Source organism: Cynocephalus volans, chromosome 8, assembly GCF_027409185.1.
Source record: "Cynocephalus volans isolate mCynVol1 chromosome 8, mCynVol1.pri, whole genome shotgun sequence".
In the NCBI taxonomy this organism is placed as follows: Eukaryota; Metazoa; Chordata; class Mammalia; order Dermoptera; family Cynocephalidae; genus Cynocephalus; species Cynocephalus volans.
Genome location: NC_084467.1, coordinates 35410338 through 35433034, shown reverse-complemented (window position 1 = coordinate 35433034; position 22697 = coordinate 35410338). Strand labels below are relative to the sequence as shown.

Below are 22697 nucleotides of genomic sequence, written 5' to 3'. Positions count from 1 at the left end.
CTATACATACCCTATGACCTAAGGAAATATTTAGAAAATCAAAATTCCATACACAAAGATCATCATAGTATTATTTATAATAGCAAAACTGGAAAAAATCCAGTGATGTAATCGTTTTTGTTTTTTTTTTAAAAAAGATGACCGGTAAGGGGATCTTAACCCTTGACTTGGTGTTGTCAGCACCACGCTCACCCAGTGAGCAAACTGGCCATCTCTATATGGGATCCGAACCCATGGCCTTGGTGTTATCAGCACCACACTCTCCTGAGTGAGCCACAGGCCGGCCCCTTGTAATCGTATTTTGTGACAGGGAAAAATGTTCACAATATATTAAAATTTTACAAACAGGTTAGGAATAGTACGATCCCATTTTTGTTAAATGAATATACATACACAAATATACATATACATACACAAATATAAAACACACTCAAGTATATAAATATATATACATTGAAGGATCTATATCCAAAAGGTAAGTACTAAATAGCAAGGTCATCTTTCAAAATGAACTTATAATTTTAAAGGATTTTGTTGTTGTTGTTTGTGAATAGTTTTGATGTGAGAAATACTTTTGATATAATGTGAAATTTTAAAAAATGTGTATAGCCATTCTTCAATTATGCAAAGAAATGATTCATTAAAAAAGAGCTAGCCCTTGACACACTGCTGGTAGAGATGTAAATGGCATAGGCTCTGTGGAGGACAACCTGGCAGTGTCTGGTAAAATTACATATGCTTTGACCCAGCATTTCCACTTCCACTAATTTACACTGTAGATTTACTCCACATGCCAAAAGAGGTATGTAAAGGATAGACACTGAATCACTGTTTATAATAGTAAAATACTGAGCCAGTCCAAATGTCCATCAGTTAAGGATTGGTTAAATAAATCGTGGGTTTACCAGTAAAATAGAACACCATAAAACTATTTAAAAAGGCAATAAATTGATATGGAAAGATCTCCAAGAAAAAAAGCAAAATGCAGAACCGAGTTAGAGAATGCAACATTTGTGAGGAAAAAAAATTATGTCTACACATACAGGTTACTGAACCAAGAGGGGGTTCGGTGTCCACCATGCCAAATGACTAAAAAGTCTCTCATGCCAAAGTTTGCAGTGACAGAGAACAGCATTTAGTTTTGAATGGCCAGTCAAGGAGATTGAGGCAGCTAAAGGAGTTTGAAGACCTCCAACTCTAGATAACTTAAAATCACAAGCATTTATAAAGCAGAATCATGAGTGGGCATCCTAGGAGTCATGCGGGAGTCTGATTGGTTTGGGGTAAAGTCGGCACAACTACCCCTGGCATTGTGACTCATGTCCTCCTCGACCCCTTCAGGTCTGGAGGATACTGCTTCAAAGGAGGCTTCCTGTTGATAGCAGTTCCTGCAAAACACCTTAGATGGTTGTTCTGATACTTTCTTAAGCCATTTATTGAGGAACAAACATCTGGTGGCCCTGAGACCTCGTTTAGCCTTAGGGAGATACATGTTTAACTAACTTTATTCTTACCTTATTCTTAGCCTAGCTTTATGGTTATTCCCAGGAATTCAGCCCATCAGAAAAAAATTAAGCAGATTTTTTCCGTTCAGCTACTCCCTGCCCCCAGCCTGAGTTGCTCCTGCTGGGGTGTAGAGATAGCTTAGGAAAATATCAAGGGTCTTTGGCATTTCACATATGTGTGTAAACATATAGGATGTCTCTGGTAATAGAGATTGTCTCTGAGGAAGAGAATGGGGTGAGAGGAAGGGAATGGATACCTTTTGTACCTTTTGAATTTTGGATCATGTATATATTACCTATTCAAAAATGTTTTTAAATCTTTGAGGTTAGAGAAATGTAAAGAATTATCAATAGTTGCTTCTGGGTACTGAGATTTGAGACTTTATTTCCTGCCTCTTTACTTTTGTTTTACTGTACATTCCAACTTTTACTTAATTTGTTAAGTAAAAATCTGGAAGGAAATTTTAAATAAACCAATGTTTTTATATACTGAAAAAAATAATTTAAAAAAGTCTTAAATAGAATTTGTATACTCAGATTTTCAGGGAAGAATTAATAAAGGAATTACTTCCCTTAGATGTTACTCTGCATTATCAACTTTGGATGTAAACATGCTGAAGTTGGGATTGATTAAAATGTTAAGTTTAATGAGGTCACATCCTGATTGGACTATATCCAAGAAACACCCTCCAGGACAAGCCAAAGGTCCAAGTACAAAGCTAGCTACAAATGGGCAAGAAATCAGGTGATCAGTATCAGCTGGTGACAGTCTGTTCTTAGAGGCAGAGCTGAAGAAATGGGACCTGCCAAGCAGTTGGATTTACTGCGGGATCAGCCTGTACCCCAGGTGTCTGTCTGAGTGGGCCTGACTTGGGATGGAGTTGGGCGGGGACAGAACAAACAGTGGACGCTGAGTACTTCTGATATTGCACTTGGAGTTTCTCTCTGTCGACGTTAGCACAGAAAACAGATCAAGATGACTTCTACTCATGTATTAAGTATAAAATTACATTCTTGAAATACAATTTAGCACAGCCACTAAGAACTTTAAAATATACCTATATTTTAATCATGTAATTATACCTGTAAGAATCTGCCCAATCAGTTGGGTTACTGTAAATGAAAGTAAATTCATTATCTAAAGACATACACAGAAGCCCAGGAAAGTGTAAACATCCCAGCCTTGGGAAGTGCACAGCCCGGGGTCAGCAGGGGTTTGTTTCTCAGCGTGCTACCTCCACGCACAGGACTTGGGAGATCCTGCTAACTTCCTTTCTATATCCCAGTCATCTTCGGGCAAGACCACCTCTTAGCTTGACTCTCAGCATTTCCTTGTTTGAACACTTGAGAAGGGAATCTGATTGGCCCAATCATCCTTCCAAACTATGCAAGTATGAGGTCTTCGGCAAGGATTGGCTGCCCTGTGTCAGATGTTCTCCCGTGGCCCAATCAGCTGACGCTGAGAGGCGACGGCCCGCCCACAGCCTCTCGGTGCGGAGACCCGCGGCGGTGGCAGTTTCTCTTCCTGTGATCTCTAGAAAAGGAGTCTAAGAAGAAGGTTCAGAAATGGGGACCAAGAGGGGTGTTAAAGTGCTTTTTTTTTTTTTTTTTAATTTTATTTTGTCGATATACATTGTGGCTGATTATTGCTCCCCATCACCAAAACCTCCCTCCCTCCTCCCTCCCCCCTCCCTCCCAACAATGTCCTTTCTGTTTGCTTGTCGTATCAACTTCAAGTAATTGTGGTTGTTATATCTTCTCCCCCCCCCCCCCGGTTTGTGTGTGTGTGTGTGTGTGCGCGCGTGTGTGTGTGTGAATTTGTTAAAGTGCTCTTTTAGCGCACACACGCCATGTCCATCAACAGAGCAGCGCGATAATTATGGTCTGCCTAGGTGTGCGGCAATGACTTTGAAGAATATTGAAGAACATGGGGAAATGCTCACAAAATAATATTACATGAAAAAAAAAAACAGGCTATAAAACCTCAAATACAGCACGATAAGAATTTTCTAAGGAAAAATTGCAGATTTATTTTTTAATCTGCAAGGGAAAGTTAAAGGGTTAGAGGTTGACAAGTGGTGGTAGAAAAGTTCTTTGTGCGTGCAGCTTTCCAATGCCCCTTAGAGGACAGAAGCCACCTTTACAGTCGGGGAAATAGTGAGTATTAGAACCCACGCTCGGTCGTCCGACCCGGCCCAGGGGCGCCGAGCCTCCGCGCCGTCTCCCGCCCCGCCCCGCCCTTCCCCTCTGCGCCGCCTCCCCGTGTGTCGGGAAAGGGTGCTTTCTGGGCGGTCCCAGCGTTTTACAGCTCTCCGCTTTTCTAGCCAAACGGTGCTCGCGCATGTGAGGGAAGGCCGGCCGCACGCCGCCCCGCCTGCCCGCCGCTTCCGGTCGGCGGCGGACTCTGCCCCGCGGGTCCTCCTCGCCGCATGGCTCCGCTGCGCTTCTCGGCCAACCTGTCCTGGCTGTTCCCCGAGCTCCCCGGCCTCCCGGCGCGGCTCCGGGCCGCGGGCAGCTCGGGCTTCCAGGCCGCCGAGGTGGCCTGGCCGTACGCGGAGCCGCCCGAGGCGCTGGCGCGCGCGGCGCGGGGAGCGGGGCTGCAGTTGGTGCTGATCAACACGCCCCCGGGTGAGCCGCGGGGCCGGGCCGGGCGGGCGCGGCATGGGCAGGGCGGGGAGCCCGAGCCGGGGGCTGAGGCCCGTTTTCTCCGCAGGAGACCAGGACAAGGGGGAAATGGGGCTGGGGGCCGTTCCTGGGAGACAGGCGGCCTTCCGAGAGGGGCTGGAGCAGGCTGTGCTGTACGCCAAGGCTCTGGGCTGTCCCAGGTATCCTACCCTGTCCTCCTCCCCCTCTGTGACCCCTGACTCTGCTGCAGGTTCGGGATGAGGGAGAAGACGCCAGGTTGGGAGACGCTCAGGAGTGTGCGCGCAAGCCCTTCTCTGTCTCCTTAGTCCTGGTCTTTTGTAAAATGCCTTTTGTATTTTATCTGTCGCGTGTCATTCTCTTGGCCGGTCTTTCATGCTACTCCCATGCCGGGATCCCGTGCTGGGAGCCCATTCTGACCTGGGAGATAGCAACATAAATATACTCAGTGATCCATTCAAGGATGGGTCTATTCAGGAAAGCTGTGGAAGCGGGATAGGCACCTCACCCTCTCTGGGATCCAAGGAAGCTGCTTACAGGTAGTGGTGCCTGAACTGAGTCTTGAAGGAGTGGGCATTTTCTTTATGAGCAGGAGGTAAAGTGGCTAGAAGCAAGAGCAAGCTTGGTGTGTGCAGAAGAGTTCAAGAGGCTGGAGATGTAGCCTGTTGGGGTTGGGAGTCCTGGAATGTCTGCTTGAAGTTGGATGTGGCTGAGAAAGATCAGGTGGTGACAGGAGAGGTGGAAGGCTCAAAGTGGGGCTGATCAAATAAATATCAAATCCTTCAGAGGTCAAATAGGCTGACCTACTGGTGAGTCATGGGGCAGAAAACAGATAGGAAAAGGCTAAGACACGCAGCATGGAATACTTGAGAGAAGCAAGGATCAAAATAATTTTTAAAGGTGAGACTTAAGCATGCTTATAGGCTCAGGAGAGGGACCAAGGGAAAGGGAGGTTGGAAGCACAGGATGGATTAAGTGATGGACTGAGGTCCCTGAGGCAGGGGGACGAGTTGACTCTAAGAAGGTGTCCCGGAAAGGGTTCAGCCTTCGGCTGACCCAGAAGTGTCTGAGGGTTCTGGAATGCCTGAATACTGTGGCCCAGGTGGCGTGGACTGGAGACCTGGGGAGGTGGGTGAAGGTGGCCTGGCCAGAGGGCATTCTGGAAGAGGTGTGTAGGGAGCCGAGGGCGTGAAGCTGGCTTCCAGTCCTCTCTTCCCCACAGTATTCACCTGATGGCTGGCCGAGTACCCCACGGGGCCGATCGAGCAGCAGTCAAGAGTGAGATGGAGACAGTTTTTCTGGAGAACCTGAGGCATGCAGCTGGGGTTTTGGCTCAGGTGAGAAGGTGGAGACACATACACACATACTTATGTGTGTGTGTGGAGGGGGGTGCATCGCGGGGAGAGCAAATGAGATGTAAGGCTGGGCACTGGCCCAGGTCAGAGGGACTGGTGAGGGTCTGGTGCAGCAACTGATGCGGACAAACTTGGGGGGAGCTCTAATTACAGCATTCAACCCGGTGCTAGGAGAACCTCATGGGACTGCTGGAGCCCATTAACACCCGTATCACTGACCCCCAGTACTTCCTGGATACGCCACAGCAGGGTAGGACCCCAGCCCTGTGCCTTCTCTTGTCCCTCTTGATTCCTGTGCTCTCCTGGAGCTCATGGCCCCCTCCCTGGCTTCTCTCCCAGCGGCGGCCATCTTACGAAAGGTTGGAAGACCCAACCTCCTATTACAAATGGTAAGTGAAAGAAAGGGGGTACTTCTCAGAGAGCCACGTTCTCCAAACTTGTGAAGAATGGCAGGGCCGGAAGGGTCTCTGACTGTAGTATTCTCTTCCCCAGGACATATTCCACTGGCAGATCATGGATGGGAACCTGACAGGAAATATCCGGGAGTTCCTGCCTATCGTTGGTGAGGGTCACTTCCTTTGCTCCTTCCTGGTCTACTGCGCTACTTCCTGTGCCCTCCCACCTTCTCAACCCCCATCTGTCCCATAGGCCTCAGCAGGCACCTGGGCCTCACAGCTCTCCACGTCTGTCCCCAGGGCATGTACAGGTGGCACAGGTCCCAGGCCGAGGGGAGCCCAGCAGCCCTGGAGAACTGAACTTCCCCTATCTGTTCCAACTGCTGGAGGATGAAGGCTACAAAGGCTTTGTGGGCTGCGAGTATCGGCCTCGAGGTGAGGGGTGGGCTGAGGCTCCAGGTGTGGCCCTGGGGAAAGGAGCTCTGGAGGGACAGGTACTGGTAGGGGCTGTCTTCCTCCTTGTTGATAGAGATGCCACTGCCTCCTTCTCCCCACAGGAAACACAGTAGAGGGCTTGAGTTGGCTACGTTCATACTGGGATAAGCAGGGTCGCCCCCCGGCTGGCCAGTGAGGTCTTGCACACTACCCACATGCCCCTCTGGAACAGTGAGTGAGCATCCACCTCTGAATTAAAGATGACATGCTAAATGTTTTCATAAGTGTATGTTATGGGGGGCAGTGGGGGACGACACACAGTGTCTAACACTTCAGTTTCTCTGAGCTGCTTCCCTCCCATTAAGAAGGGACACAGCTTACACTCAAGTCCTCCAGCTGGTGCCAGGGTTGCTGTGGAGATGGGAGAGCTTTTGAGTCAACATCATTTACAGATGAGAAACCAAGAATCTGAGAGCAAAGGGACTTGACAGTGGTCACAGGTTCTTCAAAGGCAGAGCTGATTGGAACTGAGGTGTCTTATCTCAATAGCAATGTCCAGCAGTGATGTCCCAGTGGGAAATGAAGACCAGAGGGCTCAAGGGGGCAGGTGGCTGACAGTGACCAAAGACTGGGAGGCAGGATTCAGGCAGAAGAGCTCTGTGGTGTGAGTGCTTGCCACCGGGGCTCCACCAGCTGGGCAGGAAAGAGGAGTCCCCTTCTGGAAGGGTCCAGGGGCCTGGGAGGGGATGGGCACCTCAGGGAGTTGGCCTGACCCTCTGGAGTCCAGGGCTGGTTAGCAGCTGAGTGTTTGGGGAGGGCAGTCCCTGTTGCCAGGCTAGGGCAGCAGACCCCCAAGACATTCACAAAGCCATTGGTGTCACTTAGTGTCCAGGCTTGCCCTGTGGCCCAGAAGGGCTTGTCAGCCCTGCCTCAAGTGGCAATCTTATGGATCCATGATTCAAGGAGCAGTGACATTCAGTCCACTTCCTCAGAGGAGGCGAGTCCAGAGGGTGAAACAGGCTGTGTTGATGACAGACTCCAGGTGGTGGTAGGTGGAGACCAGCTGGGCTGGGGGGCTCTCGCTGTCCTGGGACTGTACTGGGAAGGGCTCTCGGAAAACCACTGTCAGAGACTGGGGAACACAATGGGGGTGCAGTGGTGAGGGGTGGGCACAGGCTCAGGAAGAGCAGGCATCCCACCTCAGTAGGCTCCAAGGTAGAGCATTCGGGGTACAGCCTCCCACTAGGCTGACACAAGGCCCCCGCCACCTGTTCTCACCGTCTTTCCCAAGTGGGAGTCCAGGAACACTAACACAAAACAGTCAGTGAACTTCTGATTCAGCACAACCTGCATGAAAGACAAGAGTGAGGTCCATCTCACCTGAGGCAGCGTGGACCCTCCTGGAGGGCATCCTGTGGAGATGGGAGGGTGAGAGAAGGCCTGGTTCCATCACCACACCTGACCCCACCTGCATGCCAAGGTCACTCAGGTCCATGTCTCCAACTCAAACCCCAGTCCTCATCCTCACTGGCTTGCCTGTCCATCCATCCAAGCCTCATCAGAATGAGGGCAAAGTCTTGGTTCTAGAAGCCCCGCACAAAGCCTGGCACACTGAAGCCAATCAACAAAGGAGAGTTCACCCTTGGCACGACCCCTTCTTGCCCCCTGAGCTGGTCTCTCTGTCCTGCCCTGGGACTGTCCCCTTAAGTCCATGCTCCCTAGTGCTTAGCTTTGCGATTCATTCCTGGGCGATTTCAAGTTACCAAGGCATCAGTTACTTCCTACTCATGTAGCTGCTGCCTAGATCTCTCTCGGGAGTGCCAGTCCCCAATGTCCACCTATCTTCTAGACAGTGAATGTCCTCGTGGACCTCAGACTCAACTTGCCCCTAGCTGAACTCATCACCCTTCCCCCTGCCCCACTCCTCTGCAGCATTCCTACCACTCACTGGAGCCCCCCATCTGCCCATACCCACTTATACTACTGCAGCCTTACCCCAGCTGACCTTGCTTCTCTGGATGACCCTTTGTACACCCTGAAAGGAACCTTCCCTGCAAACACTGTGCTGCAGGCCCCCTCGCCAGGCTCCAACTCCTTTCTCATGAATGCCTACTCTCTGATGCACAGCTCTCTCTAGGCTCGTGTCTTTAGACTCTTTAATTCCTCACACTCATGCCCATCACATAGCTCTTTTCTCTCCACTTGTCCTTTACAAAAGTGGTTTCAAACTTTAAAGTGCACACTAATCACCAGGGGCTACTGCTAAAATGCAGATCCTGAGCTAGCAGTCTGCAGTGTGGCCTGAGAGTCTGCATTCCCTCAAGCTCCCAGGTGATGCTGATGCTGCTGGTCTGAGGGCCACACTCTGAGTAACAAGGCTTTAAAGACCACGAGGTCCTTTCTGAGACTCCAGCCTCCGAGACCAACCACTGACAAAGTTCTGAGAGCTCCGTGGATTGTAAGTTCAGAGCTTGGCCTTCAGGATCTCAAGCCAAGGTCTGTGTTCTTGGTGAGACTCTGGGCAGTGCTCTCAGTTACCTCTCAGCAAAGCACATGCTGGGGCTTGATGCTCAGTGCTCAGAGGGTTTTACGTGGATCTGCATAGGCTTCCCTCCAGGGAAGAGCTTGTTTGGTCAGGTTGGGGCTCCTTAAGTGGGTATCTGTTATCTCTGATGAGGATTTCTGTTGTGTTTCCCCTTTTAGAGGAAGGTCAAGGGGACTTACCAGGTACTGAGTTCCCAAGTCTGGGCTCTGGAAATGGCGACAGCTCTGGGGGAAGCGGCTTAGGAGAACCTTGATTAGGCTCTGGTACCAGGAGACCGTCATGGAAAGGAAGCAGTCCTGGGAGAGGGTCCACAGACCTGAATCTTCTGTCCCAAAGTCACCTTGAGACCCCTGTCCCCTCCACCCTGGTTGCCTGTGGAATTCCTGGCATCTTTCCAGCACTTTCTGGAGCCTACAGTCCCTTACCAGCTGGGGGTCGATGTCCCCAATGGACTTGGCATGGACTGCTTCTAGGAGCTCCTCCAGTTCTGCCAGGGCCAGGCGCCCTCCTAGCCGCAGTCGATCAGGCCCTGGGGGCTCCAGCAAGAAGAGGCGCTTCCAGAGGGTGTCCCGGCGGCAATGACCCCCAGCCAGTCGTACCAGCTGAGCCAGCCGTGCCCGTGCCATGCCCACCTCTGCAGCCAGAGGTGGGAACACAGGAGCTGGTCCAGGGGCTAGAACAAGCCCCGAGGCTTCCCTGGGGCTGCCAGCTGAGCTCCCAGGAGCCTCTGGGTCAGGGGACAGTCTAGGGGGCTTCCGGAACCGGCGCATGTCAGCAGTTAGTCTGGGGAAGAGCTCTCGTTGGTTGGTGAGCACCACGAAGAACTGCAGCCTGGGGTAGGGAGGGGTCAGGAGAGTGGTGGTCACAGCAAGAGAGACACAGAGCAAGAACAGGGGGCAGGCTGGGAAATGGGCATATTCAAGGTGGGGGATCTACGGACCGCAGAACATGTCGCTCGGCCTCTCCTTGCTCCTCAAAGGGTGCAGCACAGTGACAGACAAGCAGAGACACATCAAAGTCATCCTGGTGGCGAAGTCCCTCAGAGTCCAGGTAAGAGCCAGAGCTATGCAGTGGGGGTGGGGAGATGTCTAATGAAACCAACCCCACCCCTTCTGCCCAAGAAAACATGGATCTCCCTGCTGCAGGTACGGCCTCAAGCTTGGCTCACCCAGCATGCGTGCTGGGTCCCCCTCCCAGCCTTACCTGTGCCATGCCGACACCAGGGCATATTCATTATGTTCCGGGCCCCCTGGCCGGGCCATACGCAGTGGCTTCATGTGGTAGGAGCTGGCATGGTCAGCCACATAGTTGTACAGCTGGTGGGCAGCAATGAGTGGTGTGGGGAGCTCCAGTGTCCCTGAGGGGCAAGTCATAGGAGACAGCAGATACTAAGCCCAGGACACACACTGGTGGGCAGGGGGATAGGAGATGCTAAGGCTTTGATTGACAGGCAGAGTGGCTGTGCTTTCCTGGGACCTCCTGAATTCCTGTGGAACACTGAGATGGGACGAAAGAAGCTCAGAACAGAGGGCAGGGTACACATGACACAGGGTCCGAACTCTGATGTGAAACTGACTGTGAACAATTTAAAACAGAGACAGACACAGGACTGAAACATGGGGACTTGGTATGAGTGATACGAGGTGATTAACAACATGAGACCACTTGCCCTGGGAGGTGGTCCTGCCAGCCCTGGAGACACTTTGTGACCTGCTCTTTTTTGGGCTCACTGACTTGCCCTTGGGCACAGACCTTCATAAATGTGATTGCGGCCAAAGTGGGGTCCGTCAGGGTGGTGGGCCAGGAAGTGTCGCAGGAAGGTGGTGAGGTGATAGCCATGCCGCAGCACCAGATGGGTGCCCAGCACATGCTGGTGCACGAGGCGCAGGTGGAAGTCATAGCTGAACGAGTGCACGTGCATCAGGTCCCGCACCTTGTCACACTCCTCTGTGAACAGCATGGACAGCTGGGGAGGTGGAGCAGGGCACTGGGTTAGCTGTGATAGCACAGGCTGCCCCATCCACAGTTCCCGCCTTCCATTGGAAGAGGAAGCTCAACAGACTCCCCCCATTGCTGTGGGCCCAGCAGAACCCCCTCTGCCAGAAAAGCTTCTATGGGGAAGCCCTCCTCATTATATTCTCACTTTTTTATAGGGTACTGTAACTCTGTTTATACAAAACTATGACTGTTTTTGAGAGACTGGGCTTCTTTACTCTGTCCCAGATTCCACGAGAGTCTGGCACAGATTCACTGATGCAGCACATATTTGTTGAGCGTCTCCATGTACCCACCAGCTACTTTCTAGGTGCTGGGGATACAGTGGGAAACAAACCAACCCGTCTTCAAGGAGCTTACAGTCTAGTTGTGGGGAGATAACATTAAACATTAGACAGAAGAAATGAGTAAATTACATAGTACATTAGAAGATGGTGTTATGAGAAATCCAGTGGTGGTCAGGGTAGGCCTGGTGTGTATTTACCACTAGAAAGTTTGTCCTGGCCCCTTCCCATCTCTCCAGCTTTATTTTCCCAACAAACTACTTGCTCCTCCCAAGTACATCACATTTTCTCTCCTCTACACTTGTGCACCTGTGTGCCCTTTGCCCGTAATGCTGCCCTGTCTGATCCCAAATCTGGCTAACTCTTACTCATTTGTAAAGCTTCATGTGGAACATCCTGTCAAGGCTAGGCCTCCTCTGACTGATGTGTGACCAACTGACTGACCAACTGACTGACTGACTGAATGAATGAACTACTGATGGAAAAAGAAAGGAAGGCAGAGACGTGGAGTGGGCGCTTCTCTTGGTGGAGATCACCATCACTGAAAGTGTTAACAGCTGGATGCGTGGGCTAGAATAGCAGAATCTACACGGCCACTCTCTTGGGGGCACTGGGCTAAGGAGTTAAGAGGAAAGGAAACAAATGACTAGAATAAGCCAGCCTAGCTGTATGATCTTGGGTAAGTCACAATCTCTCTGTGCTTTAGTTTCCTCATGTATTATGGAGATAACGTAAGGGTCTTCATAAGGCTAGAGGCAGAGTGATAAACTGAACTACACAAGGATGACTCTCAGTATGACAGGGACCTAGATTTCAACCCCAGTACTGCCACTGACTAGCTAGCTGTGTGTCCTGGGACAAATTAATTAACCTCTGTGAACCTCAGTTTCCTTATCTTACTAAAGGAGTAAAACTCCCCTCTTCACTTAGATATATGCTAAGAACTTAATAAACAATAGCAATAATGAAGAAATTTAGAAACCTGAGCAGAATTAGAGATTAGATAGGTAGGGGCAGAGAGAGCCAAGCTGGATGGAGATCGGACGACAGGGAAGCCAGAAGGAAGCTCAAGAGGGTAATGGAGGTGGGTCCTACTCTCCAACACTACAGGGAAGTGTGAGAACACTTGGCCATCCACAGCTCCTTCTGAGCACTCTGGCCCAGGTAGGTTCCTGCACAGAAAGTCACCACGCTTTTTTGGGTTTCATTATCCTGTGATATCCTGTGACCAGGTACCTATGCTCAAGTTAAAGGCAACCATCTGTGGGCTGGACATGAACTGCCCAGATATGAGAGCTCTACACAATGGAAAGGAGTCTAGATTGTCTATACTGGACCCACTCAGACCCTGACCTCTAGAAACTACACGGGCCCTACTGTGACATTCCTGGTAACCTGAAGGAGCTGAACTAACCCAAGTACAACAAGGGCTTCAGGTCCCTGACCTCATGAGATCCTCAATGCATTCTGAGCACTCCAGTGCTTGGCCCTCATGCGGTGCAGAGGTCCTGCCTTGAGGCAGACTGACAGGGACATAAATAAGTGCTGGTGGTAGATGTAGGTGAGAACTGTGTAGGTGAGAACTCTGGTCCTCATTCTAAGAGTTAGTGGCTATACTGACAATGCCAACCTTTCCCCTAGATTAGGCTAGGACTGCTCATGGCACCAACCAAAACATGTCATATTACCCACTATGCTCAGTGTCCTCATTATCTGGCTATCTGTGGCTATGGATGACTACAGTGCCAGTCTACTGTCAGTGTCAGAGTGGTGGCGAGGCCAGCCACTGTGCAGGACTGCCTTCTGCCTCAGTGCTGCAGATGAATATACCATTTGACTACCCAGAGTCAGACTAATAGTTTGTGCAGTCACAGCACCAGAATGACCCATGACCTAGTAGGCCACAGCACCAGCTCAGTCACTGGGCCAGACTGCCCATGCATTACTCTTACTGCCCACCAGATGGGTCATAAAAAGCCTCTTCCACCCCATATTCCTCTGGTCCCCCCACATACCTGAGAGTTGACAGCCTGCCCCATTGGGATTCGGGAACATTCCAGGGCAAACTGTTTGACACAGAAGTAACAACCCTGAAGGGAGGGTGAAGATGAGATCAGGAGGGCAAGAGGCAGGTGAGTCTGGCTCTCCCCACTCAGTGCTCTTCCTGCTTACCTGGAAAGCCAGCTCCATGAGGATGATGCCCCCAGGCAGTGCCCGCTGCAGGTGGTAGGTGGTGACTGGAGAGCCAGTGCTCTGAAGAAAGAAAAAAGGGGGCAAGGATGGGGAGCTCAGCAGCCTTGAACCAGCCGGGCAGAAGTCCCTTGGGTCCCTGACTTTAATGGTTTCAGTAGGGGATCAGAGACCTCAGGTCTTGGGGAAATAATTCTGCATCAGTGACACTGTTGTCTAGGGCATTGCTGACTTCACCGTTATATGAGTTACCTTGGGGCTCCCATCAGCCTTGGTTTTAGGGCAGGAGAAGGAACCCCGACCTTCTGTTCCTAGGACAGCCATGGCCCGCAGCCGGCTGGAGCTGTAGGAAAGGAAGAGGGACCGGGGATGAGGCAGCCAGTGGGTAAAAGATATGGCTATCAACCCAAAGCCCATCTTACATGGAATCCTTCTGCAGGAGAGGGAATAAGCCCCCACAGGCGAAGGACTGCTCAGGGTCCCACAGCGAGTAGGTGGCAAGGTGGGGCCTGGAGTCCATGTCTAGACTACAGGGCAGGGCTCTCCACAGCAGTTGCCACTTCAGGGCAGTGAGAGCAGTGCTCAGTGGGGAGGTGGAGTCCAGGCCTCGCTCTACTAGTGAGAGGGTGAGGCAGCGCAGGAGAGGGAAGGGAAGAGGGTGATGCATGTCTAAGATTTAATTAGGAAAATTCAAGGAGATGCTTGATGCCCTGGTTAGGTACTTTCCTCTGAGGAGGAAAACGGTTCTCTTTTGGTTAAGGAACGGCAATTCAGGTGTTTCACAGGCCTACTGTTCTTCATTTCTTAACTCAGAGGCAAGGGGAGAAACAGGGAAGCTACTGCCAACAAGGACAAAACAGAAAGTGTCAGTGGGACCCACTCATTACACCAAGGAGATTTAAACCCAAGAACTCCTGCTGGAAGTCAAAGCCTCCAGCAGAAGAAATGTCACAATTAATCCTCAAGGAAATTGGGACAAGACTTAAGTAGTCATTGATGATCATTAAAGATTGGTGAGAAAGGAAGGCCTGACTTTAAATTTTGCTCTAGGAACATTTTTAACCCAGTGTCTTGTTTTAAAAAGGAATTCAGATTTTGGGAAAGAATATAACTGAATGGAAAAGTATGCAAACCAAAGTCTTTTAGAGACACTCCTATAGCTGGGAGCTGGCAATCAAGGGCAGCAAGCTGAGCAGCTCCTCTTCAGGGTCCTGTGGGAAATGAGAGGGCTGGAATCCCAGGAGGTGCAGGCATGCCTTCTCTTTCTAATGCCCAGAAAAGAGAAGAAAGCCTGGGAGGGCTAGTTACAAAAATGCTAAGGAGATGGAATTGGCTTTCTGGACTAAGGTGGTATCTTGAGTTAGGAGGAAGTATGTTTTTGTATTTACTAGCTTGAAAAGGTGTCTAACTGGAAATAGAGAGGAGGGAGAAAATGCCTCAATAAATTCACAGATCTAAAGACATGAAAGTAACTGTGAAATGTGAACAGGTCATTTTTCCTATACAGCCAGTGGGAAGGAGCTGGGACCACAGAATCTGGAGGCTCAAATGCTGAGAGGAACATAGAACAGGGGGCACAAAAATAGGAATCTGAGATTAGACACAGGATAGGAAAGGTGACTGCATAGCTGTCACTGTGCTCAGAGGAGATGGAAAGTGGTGAGAAAGGGGCTGGTTACTTCCCAAGACTCAGACCTATCAGCACTGGCCAGTGAGTGAACATGACCAAGAACAGACCAAAGACAGTGATGCAGGTAGGCCCATTGCAGGGGTCCTTGGTGAGAAAAGGACTTCTCTGGGCCAGGAACCACACAAAATTTCAGGAGAGGACAGTGGAATGATCAGAACAGGAATCATTAAGACCCAGATCCAAAAGCTCAGGAGCATGTACGAGATATCATGTGTGTAGATGGTACCAACACGTAGGCATACAAGAAGTGTGTGGGAGCTGGCTGGTTAGCTCAACTGGTTAGAGCATGGTGCTATTACACCAAGGTCAAGAGTTCCAATCCCCATACTGGCCAGCTGCCAAAAAACAAAAAACAAAAACAGGTGTGTGCACACAAGCTTTGTGAGAATGCATACAGTTCTGTGTACAATTTGGCCCCGAGTTCCACGACCGTATGACATTTTCAGGACATGTATCAAGCTGCATGAAAGTTTCCAAGATCCTCATGTATGTGTGCGGCCTGGTGGGATGAACATGCACAAGGCCCCAGTTGCCAAAGTGGGACCCGTGTGAAGAGAGGAAGGGCCTGTGGGGCCTCGCCTGCAGCGAAGAAGAGGAAAGGGTAGAAAGGGATGGACTCACCTGCGGGCGGGCGAGGGGGGCCGCAGTGGGACCAGCGCAAAGCCTATGCTCTGTAGATACTGCACGTATTGCTGCAGGAAAGCCAAGCTCAGCTCTTTCAGCCAAGGCTCCTCACGGGCTCCTGGGGCAGGCACATCCAAGGGTTCGCAGCCTGTGGGGGTCTCTCGGCTCACAGACCCTGACTCAGGGCGATGGCGCCGCTGTGGGAGTGGAGATTAAGGAAGGCTCTATCCATTATCAACGACCCCTCTGGGGGTGGAGGAATGGAGGTCACTGTGGGGTAAATGGAGATAGGCGAAATCTGGGAATCTTGAGCCTTACCTGCCCCTCAGGGGGCCCAGAGGTCTCTGGAGGCCCATGCAGCCAGGCAGCTGGGTCGAAGAGCAGGGCTGTCGCACAGTAATGCACCAGGCGGGATGACTGCTTCAGGGTCTCTAGTTCCCCAGCCTGGGGCAATGGGACAGTGAGCACTGGAGCAGTGGCCTGGGAAGGGTCACAGGCTCCTCATGGAGGATGTAGGCTGGGGTCATGTCTTGGGGTCACTCACACTGATGGGCATGCTGGCTGGGGTGGAACGCTGCTGCCACGTTACAAACAGGTTCTCCATCTTCATCTGGCGCTCCAGTTCTGGGGGTTGTAGACATTAGCAGTAGCCACAGAAGCTGTTACCCTTCCCACAGCCTGGCCCAGTGCCCTCACCTCTGCGCTCTGTTATCTTGATCTCCAGGAACTGTTGTCCATGATAGGTGACAGGATCGGGGGGTCTGGGCAGAGGACCAAGTGTGGAGCTGGGGCGGGCAGCCGTGATATCCCTCAGGGCCTCATCAAAGGGGAACGTGTCCAGGGGAAGGGCACCCCCACCACGAGAGGACACACTCAGCCGGCCCTGCTCACGGCTCAGTGAGGGGCTTGCACACCGGATGAGGGTCTCCACTTCCATGGTGGGCAGCAGGAATGGATTTGGCTCCTGAGAGAGATGGACTATCACAGTGGGTTCATAGCCTTTTTCCTCAGACCTTCTGTCCCACCCCATGGCTTCCTCTTTTAGACTCTCCCTCCTCACTACCTCCGCCCTCAGTTTGTTCCCTCTCGCCTGCTTCTGAGATGGTGCTTCCTTTAATTGATCCCTCAGTAGCTAGAACTAGGAGAGGGAGCCAGAGCAGCGGGCACCTTTTCATCTCGCACTGGGAAGTCCAACTGGCCATAATGATGGAAGAGTCCAAGCTTCTGACTGAGCAGGCAGAAGATGAGATGAGCTCGTGCATTCTGCCACTGCACAAGGTGAACCAGCGCTCGGCCCAAGGCTGCCCCCAAGTCTGGAGCCCAGTTGTAGGTCAGCAGCTGCAGCTAGAGATCGGAGTCTGGGTCAGTGAAATCACAGAACCCTTCCTCCCACCCCAGCCCTGACGCCACATTTACCTTCTTGTCCACAACCTCCAGTAGCAAGAACCTCTGTCGGGGAGCACTTCGCCCTGAGCTACTGTCACCTCCTGGCTCGAAGCGCTGCATGGCTTTGGCAGCTAAGAGGTGGGAGAGGAGGACAATAGGAGCCTGGGGGCAGATTCTCCCTTGATCCACCCTTCCCCGCTGCACAGTCAGAGACCACCCCATCAGTTACTCTGAACCCACCCTCCCCTAGGCCATGCCCTCACCCTGCTGGGTTGGTCTTCTCCACTGCAAGAAGTTCCTTCCCAGAAGCAGCAGATGCCGTTCAACTGCTGGGTGGGGAGCTGGGCCCAGTTGTCCAGGGGAACAAGGACTGAAGATCTCTGGCTCTGAACTATTAGGAGGGAGGGAAAGACGGAAAGAAGACCACCCATAGCCCCACTGCCTGGCTCAGCCTTCATCTCCTGGGGCCTAGCTCCCACCTTTCCTAGCTTAGCCTCCATCGGTTTGACTTCCTATAGGCCCAGCTTTTAGGAAGTCTAGAGAAGTTCCATTCAACTGTATGAGATCCCAAACTCACAAATGCTGCTCAAAGACACGGACACTGGTGTCTCCAGCCATTGAGGTGACCAGAGTGGTGAACTCAGACAGGATAGATGGAAGGAGGAACCGGGATACCATGTGCGTGGAGCTTTTGGACACTGAGGTGCAACCTGGAAGGCAGAGAAGTCACTGTGGGGCTGCGGGATGGAGACCAGGCCAGGGGGTTGAGGGGTGGGGGAAGGCTGGGGTCTTACCAATCTGAACCATAAACTCCATCCAGCCCTGAGTGACACAAGCAAACACAGGATGCAGGGTCCCCACCTCACCCTCTTCTAGTTGTGTTGTTCGGCGTCTAAAGACATAGCAAGAGTAAGAACCTCACATCCATACACGATGCATATATGTTTATACTAATCAAATACCCATCTGCAACTTCACCACCCATACCCTCATGTGACACAAATTCACAACACACACACACCTTTGTCTCTGGGCTCCAGAATCTGGGCCTGGTGCCCGCTCAGTTCCACCAGGAGTCCGAACACTCTCAGTTTTGTGACGCCTCCGACCCCGAGTGTCTTCTGGCCGATCCAGGACAATGTCATCGGTTGTTTTGGGGGAACCCAAATCCCCACATTCTGTCTTACTCTGGGGACAATGCAATGAATAAGGAAGGGTTATTGGGAAGGGGAAAAGGGTAGAGGATGGAGGCATCATGGAACAGTAATGAACTTTGAGGATTTGGAGGTCTGGGTTTTGGCCCTGGCTTCCTTGGAGGCTAAGCAGCTTTGGACAGGTTACTTAACTTTCCTGGGCCTCATCTTCCTCACTGGAACAGCCTTATCTTACAGGCTGTTGTGAGGATCCGACAAGAAAAATGAAAGTGAAGGCACTTATTAAATTGAGGCTCCTTCTACTTGTCATGTCCTACAATCTCCCGTCCAAAGGATAGAACAGTTTTATTAAAAGATCTGTGCCAAGGCCTATAAGGGAGTGGAGGGCAGGGGGAGTGTAGGAAGAGCTAGGAGAAAGGCAAGAAGGTAGATGCCAACTTCACCACTCCCATTACCAGCATATCCCAGAAGCTACGCCGGCCAGCTTTGCTGGGTGGAGTCACAGGCTCCCCAGGAACAGGTACAGGGGGAAAGGTGCTAGCTCGGCCTGCAGGGTTCTTGGTTTCCAATGACACGCTCCTGAGACTTCCTGTGGATGCCAGACATTACAGACATCCATCACCGATCGTCAATCGCCACAGCCTAGCCTCAAAACTAATAGGACAGTGACTTGTCACCTCCTCTGTTAGTGAGCGACAGCTTATGCAATCGATAGTGTGCAGCTGTGCCTGCTTGTGTGATATAAGCTCCTGATGACACTGCCTTCCCTAAGTGGGTGACCAAGTCCATTGTGTACACTTCTGCCAGCATATCACCACCCTGATGTTGCACAGACAGGTAATGGACAACTGTAAACAGATACTTCTCATGGGCCCCAGTGGTGTTTTCCCCAAACCCCGCCTTTGTACTCTCACCTGGCATGCTGTCCCACCTGGATCTGCAACATTCTCTGGACCCAGGAGAGTGTCCTGACCTGCATACCTGGAGGTGTGTCCTCTGTACACAGTGAAGCTGGCAGCAGCCGCAGCTCCATGACAGCATCAGCCAGCGCCTGGCGAGCTGCTCCTCGGAGCCTCTCCTCCAGCTGCACAATACTAATGTTCCCCTTCTCCCACACATCCAGTCGAAGCAAGGGGCCCCCATTCAGAGCTGGAGACAAGAATGGGGGTCACTTGAGGGTGCTTCTAGATCCCCACTGTACTCACACCCTTGCCTCCTACAGCATTAACTGAACACCCCATCCTCTGACCAAGCTGTCCCACCTGAAGAACTGTCCAGCACAACTGGGCAGCGAGTGACCTGGGTCAGTTGCTCAAATTCCTCCTCTTGCAGTGGGTCTAGGGACCCCGGAGAAGAGGGGGGCCACAATGCCAGTGAGATAGGGGTCCCTCCTTCATCCACAAAGGCTAGAGTGATGCAGGCGACCCCTGGATAGAAATCCACAGGAAGGCTCAGATCTGGGCCTTGCATATCTCCCCTCTCAAGACCCCCAGGGGCTGCAAGGCTGGGAAAGGCGCTCTCAGCCACAAGATGAAAAAAGGCTTTCCCACACTTGGTAGTATCACAGGCTGTGTCCTGCTTTGTACCTTTGCCTCCAGTGCCCTGTCCACCAGGCTTGTTATATAAGTAGATGTCCAAGTCGGGGAGGCAACCTTGTGATGGGAATGGATGCTGGGGAGAGAACAGCCACAGAGCACTAAGATCAAGCAAATGGACAAAACCCTCTGAGGACGGCTGTCCATGGGGGGTAAGGGGGTACAGGTACACATGGGAGCACAGGCAGATAATAAAGGTACGTGGGCGGCATGGATGTATCCAGGTCCATGGGCAAAGGTACATATGGGGGTATCTGTAGAAAACCATTACACAGAAATGGAGGGCAGGGGGCAAGGGGAGTGGGTGCCTAAGGGTGTGGAGAGAGGTGAGTGCAGTCTCACTTGGAAGTGGTTCTGGCTGTTGCTATCTGTGTACTTGGGAGAGTGTAGGAAGATGAGCAGGTTCTGCCGCAGGTACCAGGCCAGGGCAGGAAGCCAGGGCCTGCAAGAGGCGGGGAGGGCCAGATGCAGCACCTCTGAGGGGAGACTTCCGGGGGGCTGGATGAACTGCAGAGTGGAAAGAGGGGGTCACAGCTGAATGCAGAGGTTCCAGCCTACTGAGCCTGGGGAGGATGTTGAGTCTGGGAGGGAGCTGACCTCCACATCAGCTGGTGTCAGCTTGCAGTTCCGAACAAGCATGACTGTGATGACGTCCAGTGTGGCCTCATCCAGGCGCCGCCGCAGAACCCGCACTAGCTCATCTGTGATCTCAGGACCTTGACACAGCCATGGTGGGAAGGTGGTGACACTGGCAAAGGATCCATCTACTCCCATACCAGCCCTTAAACTGCAGACTCAATCCCCCCTATGCCAGAGGCAGTGTTAGGTGTGTTGGCTCTGGAGGGAGCCAGCACTAGGTTCTAGTTCTACCAAGGAGGGGACGTAGGAGGGGGATAGGGCCAGATTGTGTGACTGTGCACACCTGAATTTTACCTCTCAGACCCTCAGTGCCCTCATCCATAAAATGGCAGTTATAATAGCATCAATTTCATAGGCTTGTTGCAAGGATGAAAAGAGAGGTTAGGTAACAGGCTTAGCCCAGACTTGGCACACATTAAGTGAGACATAACCATTAGCTGGAAAGTCCCGTTGCCTACTGTACACCTCAGGCTGAACATTTCCAAACTGAACTCACACCTTCACCCCAAGCCTGGCACTATCAGGCCAGTGAAACCACCAGTTGTCCACAAAGTTACCTGACTCCTCTTCCCCAAGCTGAAAATCAGTCGGCTACCAGTCCTACTCCTAAACACTACAGGAATCTTTCCTTCCCCACCCAGCATCTGCTTGAGGAAAGTCCAGAGCCCAGCAGGAACTGAAGAAGGAAGACCTGGACAGAGGAGCAAGAGGTGCTAAGAAAAGTCCCAGAGGATTCTGGAATCTCATCTGGTCACTTCCCTACCCCCCACCTCACAGTCCTTACCTGCCTGCCCCACACCATGGACGAGCAGCTGGATATGTCTGTCCACTTGGCCCACAGGACGAGCAGCATCTGAATTGCGGCTGGAAGCCATGTCCAGTGGAGAACGAGGACCCTACAGGGGCAACTATGATCAGGGCCCAGCTCCAGGGAGTGAAGGACAAGGGGAGCATGGGGCATCGAAGAGTGGGAGTGATACATACTGAGGGTTCCTCAGAGTAGATGGGCTCCTGGCTTCGGGACAGAGCTAGGGAGGGGGGCAGAGCATCCCCTTCCCAAGGCCGGTCACTGCAGGAAGTCTCCAGGAGCCTGGGAAGGAGTGGCAAGGTCGCTGGACATGTCTCCTCCCACACCATCCTTGACTCATGCTTCACCCCATCTTCCCAGGACCCACATACCGAAGGTAGTACACAGCCTTCGTTGCTCGCTCCTGATAAACAAACATATTCTTCCGGTTCACCACGGAGAAGGCATTGAGCACTGAGCGCAGAGCCTGAATGGCTGGGGGAATAACACAGGCTCAGGAAACTCCCTTCTTCAGATCCTCCCACCCCCAACACCAATCACATACCCCGAGAGACCCCCATGCTGGGCCCCATTTTGAGGCGTGAATGGACCCGGATCACAGTTCCCCATACAACGTCACAGGAGAAATGGCCAGGGACAAACTGCATTGTTGCTGCTAGGTACCCTCGGGGCGCACAGCTCTCATCAGCAGCATAATCTGGGGAAAGGGAGAGCATGGATCAGAAACAGGACACACAGCCCTCTGCCCTCCACAAACTTCTCACCTTGGAAATGGCCTACTTGTCCTCACTCCCACAGATTCCTCATCCCTGTCTATTCCCCTGCGGGAAAAAGATGATCATTTTGGGTAACAACAGGGCCAGGCAGAAGCATGCCTTTAGGAAGACAGGTCATAGCACAAGGGCTTTTAGAACTATCTCAAGGGGAGAGAGAAGCTAAGGAGAAGTGTCAAGAAAGAGAAGGCATGAGAAAATCCTGAAGATAGTTAAGAAACTCTGACCCTGTCATAATATATGTGAGTGGCACTAGAACCCTGTGTCCTCATAGGGAGTTGCAACAGTAACCTCATTTAAAAAAGGGTATCGTTGCTTATGCACACCAGTTGCAGGGTGGGAGAAAACTATGTCCTGTGCTTTGGGGTACAGAACCCAAAGGGTGATGTGACAGTACACAAGGGCCATGGCCACAGACCAATGTCTTGTTTGACCCTTTTCAGGTTTCCAGGTTGACAAGGAATCTTCCAGGAGGTCGAGTAGCACTTTAGTTTCTCAGAGAAGCTGCTGTCAGGTGTGAGCAGGATATAGGATATCCAGTTTCTGTGTAAACTCTGGAACGGAATGCTGGTTGCTAAGGATTTCAGGGAAAAAATATGGAGAGACTAAAACAAGAAAAGGCTGTGCCTGGGTTCTGACTGGTCTTACATCTTGGGCTGCTGGAAGTCATTTCGAAGTAAA

General features: G+C 51.6%; 2 protein-coding genes across 2 annotated transcripts in view; one reads left to right on the top strand and one right to left on the bottom strand.

Annotated features, from left to right (window-relative positions):
- The first annotated feature begins 3838 nt into the window (after positions 1-3838).
- Positions 3839-6610, top strand: HYI (hydroxypyruvate isomerase (putative)). The gene is made up of 8 exons (XM_063104150.1): positions 3839-4133; positions 4219-4330; positions 5371-5485; positions 5675-5753; positions 5843-5892; positions 5996-6065; positions 6199-6333; positions 6456-6610. Exons 1-8 carry the CDS (start codon positions 3935-3937, stop codon positions 6527-6529), a joined length of 834 nt encoding a protein of 277 aa, XP_062960220.1. The 5' UTR covers positions 3839-3934; the 3' UTR covers positions 6530-6610.
- The window catches only part of SZT2 (SZT2 subunit of KICSTOR complex), a 53397-nt gene continuing 37306 nt past the window's right edge, over positions 6607-22697 (bottom strand). Inside the window, exons 43-72 of the mRNA XM_063104151.1 lie at positions 21788-21940; positions 21615-21717; positions 21420-21525; positions 21220-21331; positions 20394-20512; positions 20139-20303; positions 19788-19872; positions 19464-19628; positions 19183-19350; positions 18657-18790; positions 18069-18235; positions 17842-17939; positions 17625-17757; positions 17311-17438; positions 17078-17178; positions 16829-17005; positions 16358-16625; positions 16206-16285; positions 15980-16105; positions 15659-15858; positions 13600-13690; positions 13330-13410; positions 13173-13247; positions 10631-10844; positions 10082-10235; positions 9819-9941; positions 9304-9709; positions 9058-9174; positions 7612-7680; positions 6607-7465 (exon numbers count right to left, since the gene is read on the bottom strand). Coding sequence (XP_062960221.1) covers positions 7322-7465; positions 7612-7680; positions 9058-9174; positions 9304-9709; positions 9819-9941; positions 10082-10235; positions 10631-10844; positions 13173-13247; positions 13330-13410; positions 13600-13690; positions 15659-15858; positions 15980-16105; positions 16206-16285; positions 16358-16625; positions 16829-17005; positions 17078-17178; positions 17311-17438; positions 17625-17757; positions 17842-17939; positions 18069-18235; positions 18657-18790; positions 19183-19350; positions 19464-19628; positions 19788-19872; positions 20139-20303; positions 20394-20512; positions 21220-21331; positions 21420-21525; positions 21615-21717; positions 21788-21940 — 4262 coding nt within the window. The 3' untranslated portion in view covers positions 6607-7321. The remainder of the gene's footprint in view (positions 7466-7611; positions 7681-9057; positions 9175-9303; positions 9710-9818; positions 9942-10081; positions 10236-10630; positions 10845-13172; positions 13248-13329; positions 13411-13599; positions 13691-15658; positions 15859-15979; positions 16106-16205; positions 16286-16357; positions 16626-16828; positions 17006-17077; positions 17179-17310; positions 17439-17624; positions 17758-17841; positions 17940-18068; positions 18236-18656; positions 18791-19182; positions 19351-19463; positions 19629-19787; positions 19873-20138; positions 20304-20393; positions 20513-21219; positions 21332-21419; positions 21526-21614; positions 21718-21787; positions 21941-22697) is intronic.